At 43.8% G+C, this 21,253-nt stretch overlaps 1 protein-coding gene across 1 annotated transcript in view; it reads right to left on the bottom strand.

Annotated features, from left to right (window-relative positions):
- The window catches only part of CACHD1 (cache domain containing 1), a 1,377,863-nt gene that overhangs the window by 513,527 nt on the left and 843,083 nt on the right, over window positions 1-21,253 (bottom strand). Inside the window, exon 6 of the mRNA XM_044085560.1 lies at window positions 7,676-7,820. Coding sequence (XP_043941495.1) covers window positions 7,676-7,820 — 145 coding nt within the window. The remainder of the gene's footprint in view (window positions 1-7,675; window positions 7,821-21,253) is intronic.

Raw genomic sequence — 21,253 nt, 5'->3', positions numbered from 1 at the left:
GTTGCAGGGGTAAGCATTCTGAATTTTGGTACCACCAGAAAGGTGTTGAAAATGGAAAGATCCAGGATTTGGTGCCAAGAGCCCTCTTTCCTCGGTACCAGGAAGAGTCTGGAGTAGAATCCTTGACCCCTCTGTTCTACTGGAACCGGCTGAATAGCTCTGGTATTGAGCAGGGAAAGTACTTGGTTTTGAGCCTCTGCCCACTGGTTTGGAGGAAGGTCTGGAAACCCACTTGGGGTTGGCAGAGAATGAAAATAAAATGTGTACCCCTGGGATACAATGTTGAGGACCCACCAGTCCTGAGTGATGGACATCTAGTTTTTTGCATGAAGGGCAAGTTTTCCTCCTAAGGGAGCAAGCAATTGGGCAGGGCTGGGGATTGGAGTAAAGAAGTCATTGTGAGCATTTTCCATAAGGAGGTGGCTTACCACTCTCTGCTTTAGGGGTGGGGGCACTCCATTGCTTAGATCTCTGCATACCCTGATACTGAAGTTTGGGTGGTCTGTTTCCAATGGGTCTGGTTTGAGGGGGCTGGAAAGGACCAGTGTTTGGAAGGGCAATGCCTACTGAATCTAGGGGCTTGCACTTGCAAGAATTCTTTAACAGTCTGCATAGACTTAGCATTTTCTTCAATCTTTTTAAGAACCTCTTCTGCTTTGGTGACAAACAAACAGTCCTATTTCAAAGGAGCATCTTGTAACTTTGATTTGACATGGTCTGGCAAGGTCTGCTCCTTCAGCCAAGCATGTCTTCTCAGTACAAAGCCAGTGACAGTTGCCCGGCAAGATGCTTCTAGGGCGTCAAAGCCACACTGCAAAGAATTCTTGCTAACTTGGCTTGCAAAGTGCATAAGTTCCTGCAATTCTTTATTTTCTGCACAGTCTGAAAAGGCTGCCTCTTTTTTTTTTTTTTAATAAGTTCCATAATATGTTGCTGGTACTTCAACATGTTAAATTAACAATTCAATGCCCTAATAGCAAGAGTTGCCGAGGTATATACCTTCTTACCCCATCTGTCCAAAGCTCTGGAATCCCTGTCCGAAGGGGTAGGATTCTTGGCTGTAGTAGCCTTGATACCTTTAGGCCCCTGGGAAATGATCTCTGGGTCAGCAGTAGGAGTCTTGAAAATAAATTTGTGAGTGTCAGGTACTCTGTAGTACCTGTCTGGTTTGCTAAGGGCAGGAGGTACAGTGTCAGGAGTAAGACTGGATTCCATAAAAACATCATCCACAACATCCAGGACAGGGGGTATTGCTAAGGGCCTGTGTTGAGGCAGCTCTAGAAATTTACTGAGTCTCTTTTTGGACTGAGGATAGTCTTGGCATTCCCAGTGGAAATGCTCTCATAAGGTATGCAAGGATTCACCAAAAGAAAAAATCCTCTGGAGGGAAGGCAGAGGGAATGGATTCCTCTGCATCTGAATAATCATAAGCAGATAAGGGCATATCTTCATAATTAGAAATTTCAGAGTCATCGGACTCCTGGTCTGTAGAAGCTGAAGGGGACTGGACTCTCTCTCTTTACAGGGGAAGGCTGACTTCCCCTAATCAGCATAATAAGGTTTTCAGCCATTCTAAGCATTTTATTTTTGTGGCATGGGAGCAGCTGCATGTGCTTTGGTCGTTTATTTTCTAGGCGTAGTGTGTACTCTGGGCCTAAGAAACTCTGTAGTTTTGGTTAAAAAAGAAGTCGTTGGTTTGAGTCAAACATAGGTTGCGTGAATAACTGCCTCAGAAGCCGGTGCCTGCTCAGCGGCTCCGGACCCATCCAAGGTAGAGACATCTGCAGGTTCCATAGTCGAAGAGTCTGGCGACATACCAGACTCAAAATGGGTGCGAATCCATTAAAGTGGGCACCAGGGGCTGCGAAAGCACCTCACTGAGCATCGGCGGACTGGGGACTAGTTTAACAGAAGCATCATCGGCAGTTATGGATCTATGCGGTCTGTCTCTGTCTTTATCTTTACGTTTTTTCGGAATATCGGTGGTCGGGATGGCTATTTCAGAATAAGGAGATCGAGAGCAAAAACATTTAGCGACAAAGAGAGCTCGATGACGAATGGTTTGGGCATTAAATAAGACACAAAACCGACAGTGAGGGACGTTGTGGTCTAGGCCTAAACAGGTGACGCAGTAAGAATGAAAATCTCTGTGAGGTATTTGCTTTCCACAGGCAAGACAATTGTTAACTTTTTTCTGACATCGGTTAGAGCAAGAAAAAATTATCCCCAATGGGGTACTTAGCTTTAGAAGACTTCAGGATTATTAAATTCATAAATGAAAATTCAGGTAGCAGCCAACCAGCACTTGCAAACTGCTTCTGCTTCAGGCTCCTCGGCAAGAAAGACTGATGTAATGGCGTCGGCTGCCTGTTTTCATACCCAGACACCCTGACGTCAGTCCTGGAGCAACAGCATCCGACGCAGAAATACTAAGTCTCTGGTATTCGGGCTGACTGACGGCTACCTGCAGGCAGATAACCCAAGTGTAATGACTGCAACAGTGAAACACGAAGATTGGGGGAAATCCTGAGATTCCCATTGGAAATGTTCCCTGAGGGTGTGAAGGGTTTCCCCAAAGGAAAGGTATTCTGGTGGGGAGGTAGAAGGAATGGATTCCTCTGCATCTGAATCCTCATAAGCAGCCAGAGCTTGTTGTTCCTCTTTAAAATCTGAATAGTCAGAGTACTCAGAATCCTGTTCAGTCATAATTTCTGGAAAAGGATGTCTTTTCCTTTTAGAAGTTGTGGCCTGACTACTCCTGATAAGGGAGATGAGATCCTCCATCATTTTAAGCATTTGTGCTTGGGGAGGTGGAGCAGGAGCAGGAGCAAGATGGTGGCTAAAGGCCTAAGAGTATCCGTTGGTCTGAGAGAAATGATAGTCGGATGAGAAGACATCGTTTTTTTGTCTAGATTCGGTAGTGCGAGAGGCCTCCTCGGAAGCCGGTGCCTGCGTTGTGGCTCCGAGCTCAACCAAGGCAGAGACAGCCAAAGGCTCGGAAGACAAAGAAGATTTCTGCAGCATACTGGACTCTGAAAGGGTCTCAGTAGAGGCCTGCGTAGATATCAAATCGGGCTTCAGGGGCTGCGAAAGCGCCTCATCCCAAAGTCCTTGGGTGCATCTGCCTTCTAAGTGAACATCCCATGCTATGTATGAGGCGTCAGTGGTAATGATTTGCCCAGTTGGGCAGAGAGTGAAGGGAAGACCCTTGCTCTAGGCACAGGCTCCTACCCACCAGAGAAACTCGGCCCTTGTACAAAGGATCAGAGGTAGAGAGATCTCTAGAGGCTAAGAGTCTTTATCAAAGGTGCATCAAGTAATTTAGATTTAACATGATCAGGGAGAGGTTGTTCCTTCAACCATGCATCTCTTCTAATGACAGATCCTGACACTGCTGCCCTGCTTGAGGCTTCTAGAGCATCATATCTGCAGTGTAAAGAGTGTCTAGCCACTTAACAAGTAGAGTGCAATAAATCTGCTAGCTCTTTCGAATTGGCACAGTCAGGAAAGGTAGAAATCTTTTGTTTTAAAAGTTCGAAAGTGTGTTGTTGATATTTTAACATGTGGAACTGACAGTTGAGTGCCCTGAAAGCTAAGGCTGCAGAGGTGTATACTTTTTACCTCATCTGTCCAGAGCTCTGAAGTCCTTGTCAGAAGAAGTAGGACTCTTTGCAGAACTAGCCTTAGCTCCTTTTTGGTCCTTGTGTAATAATCTCCAAGTCTGCAGCAGGATTTCTGTCAGGTATTTGTGAGAGTATTCTGTAGTACCTGTCAGGTTTTCTGAGAGCAGGCGGGAGGGCGTCATGAGTTAAGCTGGATTCATGGAAGACATCATCAATCACCTCTAAGATAGGGGGGATGGCCAAATGTCTGTGCTGGTGTAGGTTTAGAAACTCTCTTAGTCTTTTCTTAGACTGAGGAAAGTCCTGGAATTCCTAGTGGAAATGTTCCCTGAGGGTGTGAAGGGTTTCCCCAAAGGAAAGATCTTCTGGTGGGGAGGCAGAAGGAATGGATTCCTCTGCATCTAAATCCTCATAAGCAGTAAGAGGTTGTTCCTCTTCAAAATCTGAATAATCAGACTCCTCAGAAATGTCAGAATTACAGGGGAAGGGTCTCTTTTCCTTTTAGAAGGGGCGGCCTAACTACCCTGATAAGGGTGATAAGATCCTCCACCATTTTAAGAATTTGAGCTTGGTGTGGTAGAGGAGGGGTAAAATGGTGGCTGTTGGTAATTTTCTTAGGAGTGGCCCTGCCTCTATTCCTAAGAGTATCCATCAGTTTGAGAGAAACGGTAATTGGAGGAAAGGATGTCAGATTTAGTCTAGATTCGGTAGTGCAAAAGACCTCCTCGGAAGCCGGTGCCTGCATCGCGGCTCCAGACCCATCCGAGGCAGAGATAACCAAAGGCTCAGAAGACAATGTAGATTTCTGCGGCATACCAGACTCCAAAAGGGTCTCAGTAGAGGCCTGCAAAGGTATTGAATTGGGTGTCAGGGCTGCAAAGTCACCTGACTGAATTCCGGATAACTGACGACCTGCTTAGCGGCCTTGTGTGGTCTGTCTCTATCTTTATCCTTAAGTTTTTTCAGAAAGTCTTTGGATTGTTGGCTGATGATGCCACTTTGGAAAATGCAGACAGAAGATGAAAATACCTGGCTACAAAAAGAGCTCTATGACGAATAGTTCTCGTGTTAAAGAGGGCACAGAACCGGCAACGGGGGATATTGTGGTCTGGGCCTAAACAAGTGATGCAGTAAGAGTGGAAGTCTCGGTGTGGTATTTGCTTTCCACAGGCGAGACAATTAACTTTTTCAGACATCGGTTAGTGCAAGAAAAAAGGGTCCCCAACGGGATACTTAGCTTTAGACGTTTTCAGCTGTAATTCGAACTCTGGAAGTGACCGACCGGCACACCACGGCAAGAAATACTGATATAACGACGTCGGCTTCCTTCCTTTATAGCACTGGTGACCTGACGTCAGCCAGAAGGTGACAGTAGCCAATGCACAAAAACACTAACTCTGGTATTTGGGCCGGTCAAGGGATAGCACAGCAGGGATAACCCAAAGGTGATGACTGCAAAAGTGAAACACGAAGAACATCTTGCCTTGTTTTCTATGGGAGGGAGGAAGAGAATCTGGATTCAAGGAAGAATCCATAAAAACATCCTCTACAACCTCCAACACAGGATGGATAGCCAAAGGTTTGTGTTATGGAAGGTCAAGAAACCCCCTAACCCTCTTTTTTGATTATGGGTATTCCTGGGCCTCCTACTGGAAATGTTCCCTCATGGTATGGAGAGTTTACTCAAAGATGATGTCTTCATAAGATGAAATGAAGCCAGATTTTCTTCAAAATCTGAACCTTCAAAAGAAGAAAGAAAGGGTCCCTTCTCAAAGACAGATTCCTCCAAGTCAGAATCCTCATCAGAATCAGGAAGCTTAGAGAAAACTTCAAGGGTAGAATCCCTCTTCCTTTTCCCTGGGAAAGACTCACAGGGGTTGCTTAGCGCCGACTATAGAGATAAGTTCTTCAGCTAACCTCACCAGATTTTGCTGCTATCCCTGAGCATTACAGCTGGTAGGCCTATAGGACCTGAGGTAGAACCCTTCTTAGAGGTAGCTCTAGCCTTGGGCCTAGGTACATCCGCAATCCTGATGCCAGTCTCTCTCTAAGGATGAGATACAGGCTGATGCCCCTAAGGGACGTTGCTGGTAAAAAATTGTTCATCGGAAGCCAATGTCTGCTGAGTGACCCTGAACCTGACTGACGAACTAAGAATCAAGACCTGTGTAGAAGCAGAGGGATCCAACAGCATGTCGGACTCCAGACAGGTCTCGACAGAGGCCTGTGCTACCACCTCAGTCACAGAAGGGGGCTGCAAAAGTGCCTTATCTTCCTCAGTGATAATGAGCCTTGGGGGACTGGCAGACGGCAAATGATTGTCATCCGATGCCCTAAGCTTGGGTCTTATTTCCTTGTCCTTCCTACACTTAGAGAGCTCAATCTCAAGATGACTGGTGGACACCAACGGATGATACGAGATAGATGGGAGATTAAGATACCTAGCTAACATCTTGGCCCTACACCTGACAGTCAAAGTTGAAAGAAGTGCAGAAAATGACAATTAGGAATGTCGTGATCAGGACCTAGACAGGTGACACAGAGAGACTGGAAGTCATGGTGTGGGATTTGCTTACTACAGCGAAGATATTTGTTAACCTTATTTGACATGGGTTAAACCAAGAAAAAAAATAGTAATTCCCTAATGGGGTAATTAGCTTTCAGATGACTTCTCGTTGGAACAGGCTGAACGATGCAATGAAATACTGCTTTTGCCTCTGACAGCAAGAAAAGACTGATATTATGGTGTCAGCTGGCTTCCTATATACCCAAGCATACTGATGGTGGACAAGACATCCGCCAGCCTAAGGAGGAGGGAGATTTTAACTCTGGTAGTTGGGCCAGCCAAGGGCTTACACGGCAGGAAATCCCAACAAGTCCAGACTGCAACAGTGAAAGACAAAGAGCATGGTCCTGGCAACATTATATTAATGATCTGCAAAACAGAAATGTACATATGAAGCAATGCTAGAGACATAGTATATAATATACAGTATATACAGAAAAGTAAAGTGACCACACTTGTACTGCATGCATAACTGATTATTCATATGCTCTGCCACAATTTCTGTACAATTTTCAAAATTATGATTAGTCTGAAAAAAAAAAAAATATATATATATATATATATATATAGCTTACCACATTAACAGAATTTTTGATAAACTACAGGAAACACTTGTACAGTCAACTAAACCTGTTGAAGGAAGGCAAATGTTTAACATAATATTACAACATATTGCAAGTTGGTCTAACAAGTCAGTTAAATGATTTATTCTGAGTGTGGTTTCATAATTTTTGGCCATCTTACAGTCCTTGGTCACATGAACCCCTCTGTTAAAAAAATAGAAATTTTCAGTGACACAGAAATAAACAGCAGGTGTGAGAAAAGATGAAAATGTTTCCATTCACCGTGATGACAGTGATGAAAAAAAATGAATCATGTATGGCTTTCAGTGCTTGACCTTGAAAGATTTTTTAATTTAAATGCATAAGAAGTTTAGATGGCTTGGCCATTTAAGATGATGAGCACATACAAATGAGGAGGATACAAGAACATAATACTATATTTTAGCCAAAACATACTGACATATTGATGAATATTATGGGGTTTTTCCCTCCTGAAGTATTGTATTAGTTCTGTCTCTCCCACTTGGTAGTATTTAGGTAGACATTAAACATCCCATGCTACTTATCTGAAAAGCAGGATCAATTTCTCTAGTATCTCTGGTATCCTGGCTACACTTCTGGTCTCCATAAAAACAGCACGTTGGTCTAACCAGAAAGTAGGGACCAACATGGTCAAGAAATGTATCCGCTGACTGCCATATGCCCAGTCACAGTACTCCCCTGAATGGGAGGAATCCGCTGAAATTTCAAGATTTATTCTGTACATATTCCCATGCTCGTGAAATACACAATACATAGTGTGTGATCTTTTCTTTGATTCTCCAGAAAGGTTTAAGAAATGTCTGAATGTGCAGTTCCTGTAAATTCTTAACAAATGCCACTTTACAATATAAATAATGTGCTTACTTTACAAAGTCACACACCTTATCATGCTCATCAATAGAATTCAGAACCACCTGTGCGGCATCCTTTGCAATCTGAAGTTGAGTATCTGTGACTGATGCTCCATGGTCTATGATGACCACAATGTGCTTTGACTGAGGTCTCACTGTGGACACATAGATAGGTCTGAAAAAAAAAAAAAAAGTAAAACGGTACAGATAAAAAAAATATTCATATATCCTTATATCACCAGCAGAGTAAAAAACGATTATTTTTCAAATCACCCTTGTAATCTTTCTTCCCAAAGCAGCTCAACAGTCTGTCGTTTTACAAGCAGTGTGAGAGAAATATACACAGTATGTGAGAGGTGCTCCTACACAATGACACCAGAGGCTAAACTCTCACATACATGTGCACATCAGGTTGTCAAAACCTTGTACACAACACCCATCTCTGAAACAGGTGCCCTATCCATGTAAAGCAGAGTTCCTCCCTAACCCAATTCAAGTGCAACCTAGATAACTGGATGAGGAACATTCATCTCTGGTTTGGCAGCTATGTCTCTAATGGACACAGGCAACCCGTTTCATCTCCCAAGCCTCTGCTTACACTTATCAAGGTGTTAGGAAAATGTATAACTGCAATGCAATATGTAGGCTTAGTGTATTAAAATATATAACTGCAATATGCAGGTTTAGTGTATTACGGGTTAAAAGGAGTTAATACATTTATTTTGCTTATTCTGTGTGAAAATATGCAGCTGCTAGAAGCTCTGAAAAGAGATCAATGGATGTCTGTAAATCCACCATGGTCAGCAGAAAGTGTATTGAGGCCAGGACTGTACCTTGAATGTATCGTATCAGAACTAGAGAAAGAATTGTGAGAAACTAAGGGAAGCTGAAACAAACTCAAGGCCAGGTTGTTTTTCTCAAAAACATGTTTTTGCAAGACAGCAATTATTTGGCCATGTCAGCAGCAAATCTAATAATAGCATCTTTCTGTGAACGTGTCGAAAACTCTATAAAAACTGTAAGCTGAACTATGGAAAAATCAGACAAACCTTGTACCTACATGCTTTGTCTCCTTGCTGCAAGTAATAAAGGGTGCCTTGCTTGAACCTAACGTGCATTGATCTTTGTGTTTTCCTTTACAGATTGGTCCTTCGGACCGGAAACCCTCTCTTCACCTCGGATCAGACGGCCAGGTGGCTGAAACCGTACGGGAAAAAAAACTAATCGGTTCTTCTTATATGTAAAGTCATCCGACTGAACTGTCGTCAAAAGAGGCCAGCCACTTTCTGATCTGTGACTGAACGATGGGTTTTCCGCGAATCGGCGATCAATCACGTGGGCTCAGGTAAGGTGAATCTACTTTTTTTCTGTTTTAGGATCAGGGACTAGATGTGTATTGTTTTTTGCCAGATCGTATTTTTCTTACAGTCAGGGATAAGAAAGGTACTGTCTTGTCATAGATCAGGAGAAACAGAATAAGTAGAATTTAGGTAGTCATTCTGAAGAGACTATAACAAAATCTGTGGTACACGTTAAAACTAGAGAATCAAGGTGAAGTTACTTAACAATCAAACGTAAGGGAAAATGGGTAATAACTGTGTAAAAACACCCACCATTAACGAAAGATGCAAAACATATGCAGTCACAGCGCGCAGACAATGTTAGATACTTTTCAAAATGGGTTATTAAATACGAATTTGATGGAAAATTGGAAAAATCCTCACTCATCAAAGTTATTAAACAACTTAACACTGATTCTAAAGGATAGGTAAAAAAAGCAACAACAGTTAGGAATTCCCCAGGCACACAGGTGGCTGGAGGAAGTAAACCGTAGGGACCAAAAGAACAAGGATTCAAAAACAATGTTTTTAGATAGGGAGGATAACAACCTAGTAATAGCAACAGCACCTCTGCTTCACCCTCCCTTACCAGAATATGGAGCGAGTAGACAGGTAGATCCACCTCCGCTATATCCTGTGGTCACTGAAGATAGGGATATTATAAAACTAGCTAAAATAAGGGATCCCATTGAAACTAGGTCCCGAACAAAAACAGGTAATCGAGAGTCATGGCAGAAATTTAAAGACACACAACCTGCAGGAGAAGAAGAAGAGGAAATATGTCCACTCATAGAAGTACCGAACCCTCAGGCTGGACAGGATAATCAGGATCCAACCATCTTAGTATACAGACCCTGGACTCCGGAAGATATCCAGAAAGCTACAGAAGGGATTCCCCATCCAAAAATTAATTTTAGAAAATTCTCAGACGATTTAGAAGGAATGAGGCTAAGTTCTCATTTAAACGGGGAAGAAATAGAAAGGGTAGTTCGACAAATTGTAGGGCCAGACTGGTACATGATTTGTGGCAACTGGAATCCTCGTGATGCTGAACGAAAACCCCTTCCTCATAGCAGTGCAGATTTAGACGCTAGAGTAAAAGGACTTACAGACCACATCTCTGAAAAATGGAAACCTAGGGCAGACTGGACGTGCATTACTCAATGCATCCAACAGGAGCGTGAGACAGTCGACCAATAATTCGCTAGGCTACTGGAATGTTTTAATAACCACTGTGGGATGCAGATCCCCGAAGACCAAACACAAGATTCCCCATATGAACAGCAGTTGAAAAATACATTTTTGAAAGGCAGTAGTGCACCTGTAAGCAGTTTCATTACAAAACATATGGTTGATCATCGAACTGGCAGGCTACAATCACTACTCGAATATGCTAGGCATGCTGAAAGGCATTTCAATAGCAAAAAGAAAAAGAAGGCTCAAGTATTTTCTGTAGAGGACGGAGCGGAAGTTTATGTAGTACACCCCGGAAAGAAGGGCAGGAAAAATGCACAGGGAGGTAGGCAGTCTGATCAACGATCAGAAGACTTTGAAGGACGCAAGAAAAGGGGTGAATGTTTCAAATGTAGTAAAAAGGGACATTTGGCAAGGGATTGCAAGAAAAATAAGAAAGCAACTACAGAAGACAAGGAAGGTGAAGACTGACTATATGATAGTCAGGAATCATTAGAAGGAGCTAGTGCAGAAAGGACAAATGAGAATGTGAAAAGGGAAATAGAGGAAGTACAGGGAATTGATGACGGTGAAGTAGAAGATGAAGTACTGGACTTGGCTTTATTGAGCTTGGAGCTCTACTTAGCAGATACTAAACCAGAAGTTATAATTTCGGTGGAAGGCAGGGAAGTCAAATTTTTGTGCGACTCAGGGGCATCACGAACCCTGATATACCCCTCCAAATTGCAAGAAAACTCAGAATCATCCGACTACATATTAGTCAAAGCAGCTAATGGGCAGCTATATCGGGAGCCCCTCTCCCGCAATATTACAATAACTGATCCTGTTTCGGGATTGACACAGAAAAGTAAGATTGTAGTTTCTGCAAAGTGCCCAGTGAATCTCTTGGGCAGGGATCTCATGCAGTTATTTGGTATAGCAGTAGTCCCAACCATGCAGGGAATGGAAACACAGCGACAAACTGACACCTTCACGGTGCAATCGGGGGGGGGGGTGAAATATTTTATTGGTATAGTCAGGACTTGGTCACAACTGGTCCGGGGACTGTGACCAAGGAGCTGATGAACGTAGCTATCAGTAAGTTTCCCTCCCTCAACATTGATAAACAACACCTGTTACATTGTACCCTTTACTTTTGTAATACACCAGGGCCCGATAAGGAATATGAAGAAAAATGACTTAAGAATCATAGAAATAGATTGGTACTGCGTAACCTGTACTAGGACACAGAAGGGAATAGTGTAGTCAGCTGTTCGCTGCCTCAGGAATTTTTAACACTTTATAAATCTAATCGATTACCATGTTAGCCTGACCAAGAATAAAAATATACAGTGGGCAGACCTAGGGGAGAAAGCCACAAAATGGGAGAAACAAACAGAACTGGAACTGTCAGGACAGGGAATACAAGTACAAAAATTGAATTGGGTGACACAGACCAACCCAGCTGTGCACCTGCATTCTCTCGAGGACATCTGATGGACACTCCTACTGAAGGAGGAAGAAAACGCCTTGCGAGATGTACCAGAGACTCTCTGGTCAACAGGAAAATCAGATGTAGGACTTATCCGTATGGCAGGGCCAGTAAATATCACACCGAAATCAGCATTTAGACCACAGAAAAGACAATACCCCTTAAGGAAAGATGCAGAAGCAGGGATAAAACCTATCATAGCAGCATTACTTAAGGGAGGGGTACTAGTGGAATCTCCTGATTCTCCGTGTAATACACCTTTATTTCCAGTTAAAAAAGCCAATGGAGAATGGCGTATGGTCCAGGATTTGCAAGCTGTGAATGACACAGTAATACCAAGGGCACCCATAGTGCCAGATCCACACACTCTGTTAAATGACCTAAAACCTCAACAAAAGTATTTCTCTGTGGTGGATATTAGTAACGCACTCTTTTCAATACCAATACACCCAGATAGCCAGTATTGGTTTGCATTCACATTTCAGGGAAAAAGATACACATATACGCGACTACCACAGGGATATTGTGAGAGCCCTACGATATTCTCACAGGAAATGTCAAGTAACTTGGCAAGGTTTAATCCACCGAAGGGTAGTCAGATTTTACTTTATGTTGATGACATTTTGTTAGCGACCCCCACCAGGAACAGCAGAAATTTTTGCCTTAATAGCCTCTATTATCAGTATGCTGCTGATACTTAAGCATATGAAAAAGACAATTAACAGACCTAATAGCCAGGGTGGAAGAAGTACAAACCTTTTTACCCCATCTATCCAAGGCCCTAGATTCCCTGTTAGTAGGAACAGGATTTTTAGCAATTGTGGCTTTAACACCCTTAGGGCCCGGAGAAAAAATCTCTGGGTCAGCAGTAGGATTCTTGAAAAGGAACTGATGAGAATCAGGAACTCTATAATACCTGTCAGGCTTTCTGGGAGCAGGAGGAACAGAATTAGGAGTCAAAGAATTCTCCATGAAAACAACATCAACAACTTCCAAAATCAGAAGGATAGCCAAAGACTTATGCTCTGGCAAATCCAAGAATTCCCTAATCCGTTTGTTAGACTGAAGGTAGTCCTGACTTTCGCATTTGAAATGCTCCCTAAGAGTATTCAGAGTATCTCCAAAAGAAAAATCTTCTGGGGGGGAGGTAGAAGGGATGGAGTCTTCTGTATCAGAATCCTCAAAACCAGAAAAAAGTTAAGTTTCCCTCTTCATCAGTAGAGTTGCTGGAAACCTCAGAGTCTGAGGCAGACAAATCTTCTGGGGACAATTCCCTAATCCTCTTAGAAGGAGGTGGATGAGAGCCCTTGATAAGGGTCATGAGATCACTAGCCATTTTAACCATCTGAGCCTGTGGCATTTGAGGGGAGGCCGGCGCCTGCTTTGGAGTAGATTTTCGGCTGGATGGCCTGCTAGAAAGCCGGAGGGACTCAGGAGGCCTAGCCACCAGGTCGTCGGTCTGGATCTGGTCTCCAGGCAAAGAAAAGAGGCCTCAGAAGCCGGCGCCTCTTAGCAGCTTCGGGTCCATCAGGGGCGGCGACTGGCAAAGGGTCAGAAGATGAAGTGGAAGCCTGTGGTATGGAGGACTCAGAAAAGGTCTCCGCAGACGCCTGCTGCTGAATATCCGTGGACTGCAGGGGCAAAGAAAGTGCCTCACTGACTACCACTGGGCTGACACCCAATTTAACAGGGACGTCATCGGCTAATTTGACCCTAAGCCTGTTGCGGTCCTTATCCTTGCGCTTCTTAGGAACATCTGAAGTCGGGAGACCAGAAGACACCATACCGATGAACTTAGGCCAAACTCTGAAATGCTTGAACAAGATCCTAGCTCTATGGCGTATGGTACACTGGTTGAAATAAGCACAGAGAACACAGTTAGGGACGTCGTGCTCAAGGCCCAAACAAGTAATACAATAAGAGTGAAAATCATGGTGCGGAATCCGTTTTCCACAGGCAAGACAGTTATTAAATTTCTCTGACATTCGTTAAAGCAAGAAAAGAGGGTCCCCAATGGGGTACTTATCTGAGGATGCCTTCAACTAAGGGGTCGGAATACAAAAAGAAGGTACTTGGCCAACTGGCACTCATGCAAAATGCTTCTGCTTTGGGCTCCGCGGCAAGAAAGTCTGAGGAAATGGGCATTGGCTGCCTTCCTTTGTACCTGATGTCAGGCCTAAACCAAAGGCAGCCGACATTCATATACCAAGGACTTTGGTATTCTGTCCAGCTGTGGGCTACTGGGAGCCGGATAACCCATTTTGTAAGGACTGCAACAGTGAAACACGATGAACATCCCACCTTTCTCTCTGATAAAATGAGCAGAACACAAGGAGGGCCTTTTTCCTCTAAGCAGTGAAAAGGTTAATCTCAGAAGTGCCCTGCCTCCAGAAGCTTTGATCATGTACAGTCTATGAAGCTGGAACTCCAACAAAGGACAGCAGATGTGACTCAGAGCATCTCCCAGCTCTCTAATTTCCAATGCAGTGTCAGCCACTGACAGAGTGATGTTCCTGTTTAAATCACCTTAACAGCCCAACATCACCTTCCAGCATGGTGGACATGACTTTGTGCTTCCTAACATGTTTAGATACCACAAAATAAACAGATCATCACAAACAGCATCTTCTCTAAGGTATTTCTGACCAGGATTAAAACCTAAAGGTTGATGTGGACCCCGGCCTTCGAAGTTACCGCACATCCTGCAATGTGAAGAGTAAGTGAACCTCGCAGCAAGCAGCTGAAGCCTGTTATTATGTGTGATGGCCTAGGTTAAAAAAAAAGAAAGGTCTAAGAACAGGTTGGTAGAAAATGCCCACCACTCTAGGACTCACTGACAAATATACGACTCCAGAAGCAAATCTGTGGGTATATGGCTGCTCTGAAATCTATAAGACTTGACAGTCCACTGTAATATGTGCATCCTCAAGCAAGCAAAAGCCATGAAGACTTGGCAGACATTAAGAAAATAAGTCTTCACAGAGTTTGACCCTGGACTTTGCACTGTCCCCTCAATCAGCTGTCCAAGACCATAACCCTCCTATGTTTACTCCAACATCAAGAATAACTGAAATGTGTCCAACTCTGCATTGACAACTTCAATTTAGCTTAAGAAGTTGACTGTAGAAGTGACAACGGTATAGATGTTTCCAGAGATTCCATGGATGGAGCAAACAAGAGTCAGTTGTTCAGGTATGGGAACATCATCAGATCCTTCTCCAGTGAGGCTTTGACAAATACCTTGGTGAAGACTTTGGGCCTGAAGCATGTTTAAATGCCAACACTTCACATTGGAAGTGGTGAACACCCAAAGTGAAATAGAAGACTCTCTTGTGCAGATACCATATGTTCTATGATCTAAAAGCCATGCAGCATGTCAAGGGATCACTCACCAAGAACCCCACAACAACAAAAGTATAATCTCATGCAGAATGACCACGTAAAACCAAATGTAGTAGACAGAGGGTGCAAAATTGTCAAGAACACGGATGTTATGGAAATCATCTTCATTCTTTAGGATGGAAAAGAAATTGCAGCAAATTTTATCTTCTTCTGAAGCCAAGACAGCAAATATGGTCCCAGCAGCAGAGTGGGCCTGTCACAGCAGGTTCTCTGCAATGGGCTGGCCTCACACTGAATACCTTTAAGGGAAGGACCACTGTGTTCCGCAGTGCAACCTGGGTGCATTTCATCTAAAATACACTGATGCCTTGTGATGGATCTCTATGTCAGTAAGAACTTTAAGAACTGCCTCTGTTAGTCCCAGACTACAGTCAGGAAAGAGGTGCAGTTGTCAGTGGGTAGTGCTCGTGGGTAACTAATTTAGTACTAGATGGGACAGAAACATGTTTGGGGTCATTTTTTGGGTGATTAAAGAGGAATCTCTCTCTTTTTGGTTTGGCCAGGTCTAAAAGAGGAAGGAGGGAAAGAAGAATGAACAGAATCATAAAAAATACACTCCACAGAGCTACGGATGTTTCCTCCTCAGGAAGTCATCGACCAGGTCCTCAGCAAGACAGAACAACATTTCCCCGACAAAATGCATATCCAGAATCTTTGTGCATCATTCATGCAGGACAACCTCAGCCATGCTATCCAACGCAGTCAACTACCTCAGCATAAGGCACTAATCAGAGCATGAGAACAACAAAAGTTGCAATGGAAAATAAGATACTCCAGTGTAGCTGCTGGACAAAGTCAACAAAAACCTCTAACTCAGCTTTAGGAGGTAACTGCATTTATTCACAGCCTTCCCTTCCAAGTGGGATTCAAACTGTGGGAACTAACAACCGAGGGCCCAAAGTCCTCATGTGGCAGAATATACTCTCTTGCAACTTGTGACCAAAGCTCTAAAGTGCATGTCAGGTGGCAAAATACTGTTACTCATGAACCTATGCAGAATTAAAGAAATCAAATAAGAATCACCACTGGGATGTTTAGTATTCTACTTTTTAATCAAATGTTTGCAAAGAACATCAGAGTTTCCGAGAGCCAAAAGAAGAGAGACGAGGTACATCCAGGCTGTCTTGATGGCATCACAAGTGACTGGCAGCAGGGGAAGGATAAAGTACAGTTGTGTACCTACCATAAATGCAGATGTTCAAGTGTATTCACTGTTGCAGTCATTACACTTGGGTTATCCTGCTGGCAGGCTACCCGCAGTCGGCCTGAATTCCAAAGTCCTGGTCCGGCGTCGGTTGCTGTCACCTCTTCCCTGACGTCAGTGCGCCAGTGGTATAAAAGATGCAGCCGACGCCATTTTCTTCAGTTTTTCTTGCCCCAGATGTCAGGTGCCCCCAAAAGGGTAGGCTAAAAATTCTGCTTATAAAAAAGCATGCAGTAACATAAACATTACCTTCATCTACAAGCAAATACACCACACAGGTTGTATAGAATAGAGAAGTACAGATAAGTCCCAGCAATGACAGGGGGATTGTGGGAGGGTAACCTGAACTGCAACAGTGAATACACTGGAACATCTACATTTATGGTAGATACACAACTGTACTATGTTCATCGTGTTTCACTGTTGCAGTCATTACACCTGGGTTGAATCCCAAAGCTGAGGTTGGGCGGCTGGGCCTAAATAGAATTAGGAGTGGCTATGAGGCCCTGCAGAACTGCAGTGGCAAAGCCTGCTCTGGATTTAGAGTAAAGAGGTAAGTGGTAGTGCTTTGTAGAAGTGTGCACTGAAGTCCAAGTTGCAGCCTCCAAAATATCCTTGGTTGGTACTCCTCTGAGGAAGGCTGCTGAAGTGGCTGCTGCTCTGGTTGAATGTGGCCTAATGCCCTTAGGCACTGATTTGCCATGTTGTGAATAGTAGAAACAAATGCAGTGGCCTATCCATTTTGAAATAGTCTGCTTTGAAATAGCCTTTCATTGCGATCCTGCAGCATATGCCACTAAAAGTTGCTCAGTCTTTCTGAAAGCTTTAGTTTTGTCCGCGTAGAAGCATAAATGTTGGGTTTGTCCTTAGAGAAACCCTGTCCGGATGGAAAATAATAAAAGGTTCCACAGCCATTAATGCCTATAACTCTGAGACTCTTCTTGCTGAAGTTATTGCTAGGAGCACAGCTGTTTTCCCAGATAAGAATTTTATCTCAGCTGTATTGGCTGGCTCAAAAAGAGGCAGTGTGAGCTTTTCCAAGACAAAATTGAGGTCCCATGCAGGTATTGGTGCTCTCCTTGGAGGTCTTATGTTTTTGGCCCCTCTGAGGTACTGCCTTAGCAGTGGATGTGAAAAAATAGGTGGGTCCGTATTGTAATGAGCTGAAATGGCAGAGGCATGGATCTTAATTGATGAGAAGGACAGGCCTTTGTCCAGCATCTCAGTTAGGTATTGTAAAATCTGAGGAATATTTGGTACAATCGTGTCAATTCCTTGTGCCTGGTTCCAAGCACAGAATCTCTTCCATTTTTCTGCATAAGGTTTTCTGGTGCTGGGCCTTCTGGCCTCCAAAATAACATCCATAACTGCTTTAGAGAGAGGTGTGTTCTGAGTGGTTATATTATCCGCCAAGCAGCCAGATTTAGTGTTCTGAGTTGGCTGTGCAGGATCTGATTGTTTTGTTGGGTCAGAAGATGAGGAATTTGAGGTAAAGTCCAGGCTGGGCCTTGAGACAAGCTCTTTAGGACTGGATACCAGTGCTGGCGTGGCCAGTCTGGGGCAATCAGTATCATTTTTGGCTTCTCTTGTCTGACCTTTAGGAGTACCTTGGGGAGGAGAGGCAGAGGAGGAAAGGCATATACTGTAAGGGTTTTCCAGCTGAATGATAGAGCATCCACTTTCCATGCTTGTTTGTGATAAGTCCTTGTGCAGAATCTCTGTAGTTGGCAGTTGTGAGGGGAGGCAAATAGATCTATGTCTGGGCATTCCCATTTCCTTGTTATCATGCTTAAGACTTGTGGATCTAGTTTCCACTCATGAGGGTCCATGAGGTTTCTGCTTAGTTCATCTGCCAGAGTATTTGTCTTTCCTGGCAGGAATTGCGCTTACAGGTGCACTTGATAAGTCAATGCTGTGTTCCACAAAGTCATGGCTTGTCTGCAGAGGGGGTAGGAATGTGTGCCTCCTTGCTTGTTTATGTACCACATGACTGTAGTATTGCCAGTCTTTATCAGCAGTTGTCCTGGATGGATTAGATCCTTGAAGGCTGTCAGGGCATTCTGTACAGCTAGCATCTCTTTTTGATTGATATGAAGATGCATTTGGCTTGCGGGCCATGTGCCCTGAATACATTTTTCTGCCATGTGGGCCTCCCAGGCATAATCTGATGCATCTGTTGTTAGTGTCTGCCTGGCTGTTCGTACAGTGAATAGCTGTCCCTTGTTGTGGTGACAGGCCTGTGCCCACCATCGAAACTCCTGTTGTAGGCAGGGAATGAGTGTAATTAATGTTTCCAGGCTGTGGCAATGTTGAGTCCAAACACTTTTTAGATACCATCAGAGCTTCCTCATATGCAGTCTTGCATAGGGAATTAGCAGAATGCAGGATGCCATGAAGCCCAAAGTCTACAGAATCTTTCTTGCAGATAACTGGGTCTTTGTTGCCATCTTTTCGAAGTAAGAAGTCAGTTGCCTTTGTTTGTCTGCCATGAGATAAGCCATCTGGGCAGTAGTATTTAAGCTTGCACCCAGGAATATTATCTCATGAGAGAATACTAGTTTTGATTTATTTTCATTTACTGTGTACCCTAGACAAGTTAGCAATCTTTTTACAAACGCCAGATGCTTTAGTAGAATGGCTTTGTTCTCTGCTTGAATAAGGCAGTCGTCCAAGTAGGGATATATTTGAATTCCTGTTTGTCTGCAAAATGCAATCACTGGTGCCAGGCATTTTGTGAAGACCCTGGGTGCAGTAGATAAGCCAAAGAGCAGTGCAGAGAATTGGTAGTGCATTGAGCCAGCTATGAATCTGAGGTATCTTCTGCAAGATTGTCTGATTGGGACATGCAGGTATGCCTCTTTGAGGTCCAAAGTTACGAGCCAAGCCTTCTTGCCCAGCATGGGCAGAAGCTGCTGCAGAGTCAACATTTTGAATTTTGGAATGTCCAGAAAAGTGTTTAGAATAGACAGGTCCAGTATTGGTCTCCAGGCTTTGTCCTTTCTGGGTACCAAAAAAAGTCTTGAGTAAAATCCTTGTCCCTGCTCTTGCTGAATAGCCCTCATGTCCATGAGAGATGAAACTTGCTTTTGAGCCTCTGCCCATTGATTGTGTGGCAGGTGTGGCACACTGGCATACCTTTTGTCTTTGGAAGGGTGTGAAAGTGGAACCTGTATCCCTGAGAGACTATATTCAAGACCCATTTGTCCTGGGTGATCATGTGCCAATTTTGTGAAAAAAGTGCTAGCTTCCCCCTAAGGGTGCTGCCAAAAGATAAGTGCTTGGCATTGGCAGAGGAAAGTCATTGGGTCTGTTTCTTATATGACTGTGAGTTGTCTTCTCTGCTTTTGGAGGTAGAAGCACCCCATTGTTTAAGCCTGTATGAGCCTTGGGGCTGGGGTCTGCCTCTAGGGCATCTGTATCTGCCTCTTTGTGGCCTGACAATGGAAAGGACCAATTCCTGCTAAATCTGGGTGGCTGTACCTGTAAGAAATCCTTTACTGTCTGCATAGATTTCGTTTTATCCTCCATTTTCTTCAACACCTCTTCTGCCTTAACACCAAACAAAGTATCATGCTGTAATGGAGCATTTAATAATTTTGCATTAACATGATCAGGCAGATTCTGTTCCTTTAACCAAGCATGCCTTCTAATGACAGAACCTGTAACAGCGGCCCTGCATGAGGCCTACAGTGAATCAAAGCCACGTTGCAAAGTATGCTTTCCCACTTGTTCAGCTGCATGCAATAAATCCTGCATTTCCTTGTTTTCAGAACATTCAGAATTTGTCAACATTTTCTGTTTGAGCAGTGACAGTAAGTATTGTTGATATTTAAGCAAATGAAACTGACAATTTAAAGCCCTTACAGCCAAGGTAGCAGAAGTGTAAACTTTTTTCCCCCATCTGTCCAGTGCCCTAGAATCCCTATCAGAGGGGACAGGGTTTTTTGCAGTGGAAGCCTTGATCCCTTTGGGACCCTGAGATATAGTTTCTGGGTCAGCAGTAGAGTTTTTATATAGAAATTTATGAGAATCTGGAACCAGGGGGTAAAGAGTCAGGAGACAGGCCGGACTCTGAAAATACATCATCTACAATGTCTAGAACAGGTGGAATAGCAAGAGGTCTGTGCTGAGGCAGTAAAAGAAAGTCTCTGAGCCTTTTCTTAAATTCTGAGTAATCTTGGCTCTCCCAGTGAAAATGCTCCCTCATGGTATGCAGCTTTTCCCCAAAAGAATAATCCTCAGGAGGAGAGGCTGAAGAGATGGATTCTTCAGCATCAGAATCCTCATAGGGAGGAAGAGAGTATCCCTGTTCTGAAGAGGAGTCAGAGGAAATGGAAACCTGATCAGAAGAATCATATTCTGTGTCTAGCCTAGGCCTCTTATCAGGAGGGGGATGGGAACCCCTGATCAAAGTAATTAGGTCTTCGGCCATTTTAAGCATCTGTTTCTTAGGCATGGAAGTCTGTCCAGGAGAATGCTGTACTTGTTTCTTTGTCTTTAAAGCTGTTTTAGTCTTTGCCTTGGAAGCTGAGGTTGGCTTGACATATAACTTTGTAGGTCTGAAAACACCCTCAGAAGCCGATGCCTGCTCAGAGGCTCTAGACCCATCTGAGGGAATAGTTTCTGAGTGTCCAATACCTTTAGTATCCAGAGGCTTAGTTGCCTCCACGTGGGAGTCGGAAGTGGCCTGTGGCTCTGAGGTAGCGGGCGTCAGGGGCTGCGAAAGCGCCTCACTGAGAACCGGCGACTGGCCTAGCAGAGGACTCGTCATCTGTTTTGGACCTCGGATGCCTGTCCTTTTCCTTTTCCTTGTGCTTTTTATAAACTCTGGTCATCGGCTGTTCCGACAGCATTATATAATTAAACCTTCGGCCAAAGTAATAAAAGGCAAAATCGTACCGATGCTTAATAGTGCGTTGGTTAAATCTAGCACAAAACCAACAGCTAGCAGCGTCGTGGTCAGGGCCTAGGCAAGGAATACAGTAAGAATGAAAATC

Source organism: Protopterus annectens, chromosome 10.part0, assembly GCF_019279795.1.
Source record: "Protopterus annectens isolate FY-2018-M chromosome 10.part0, PAN1.0, whole genome shotgun sequence".
Lineage (NCBI taxonomy): Eukaryota > Metazoa > Chordata > Ceratodontiformes > Protopteridae > Protopterus > Protopterus annectens.
This window is presented reverse-complemented; position numbering and strand designations above follow the sequence as displayed.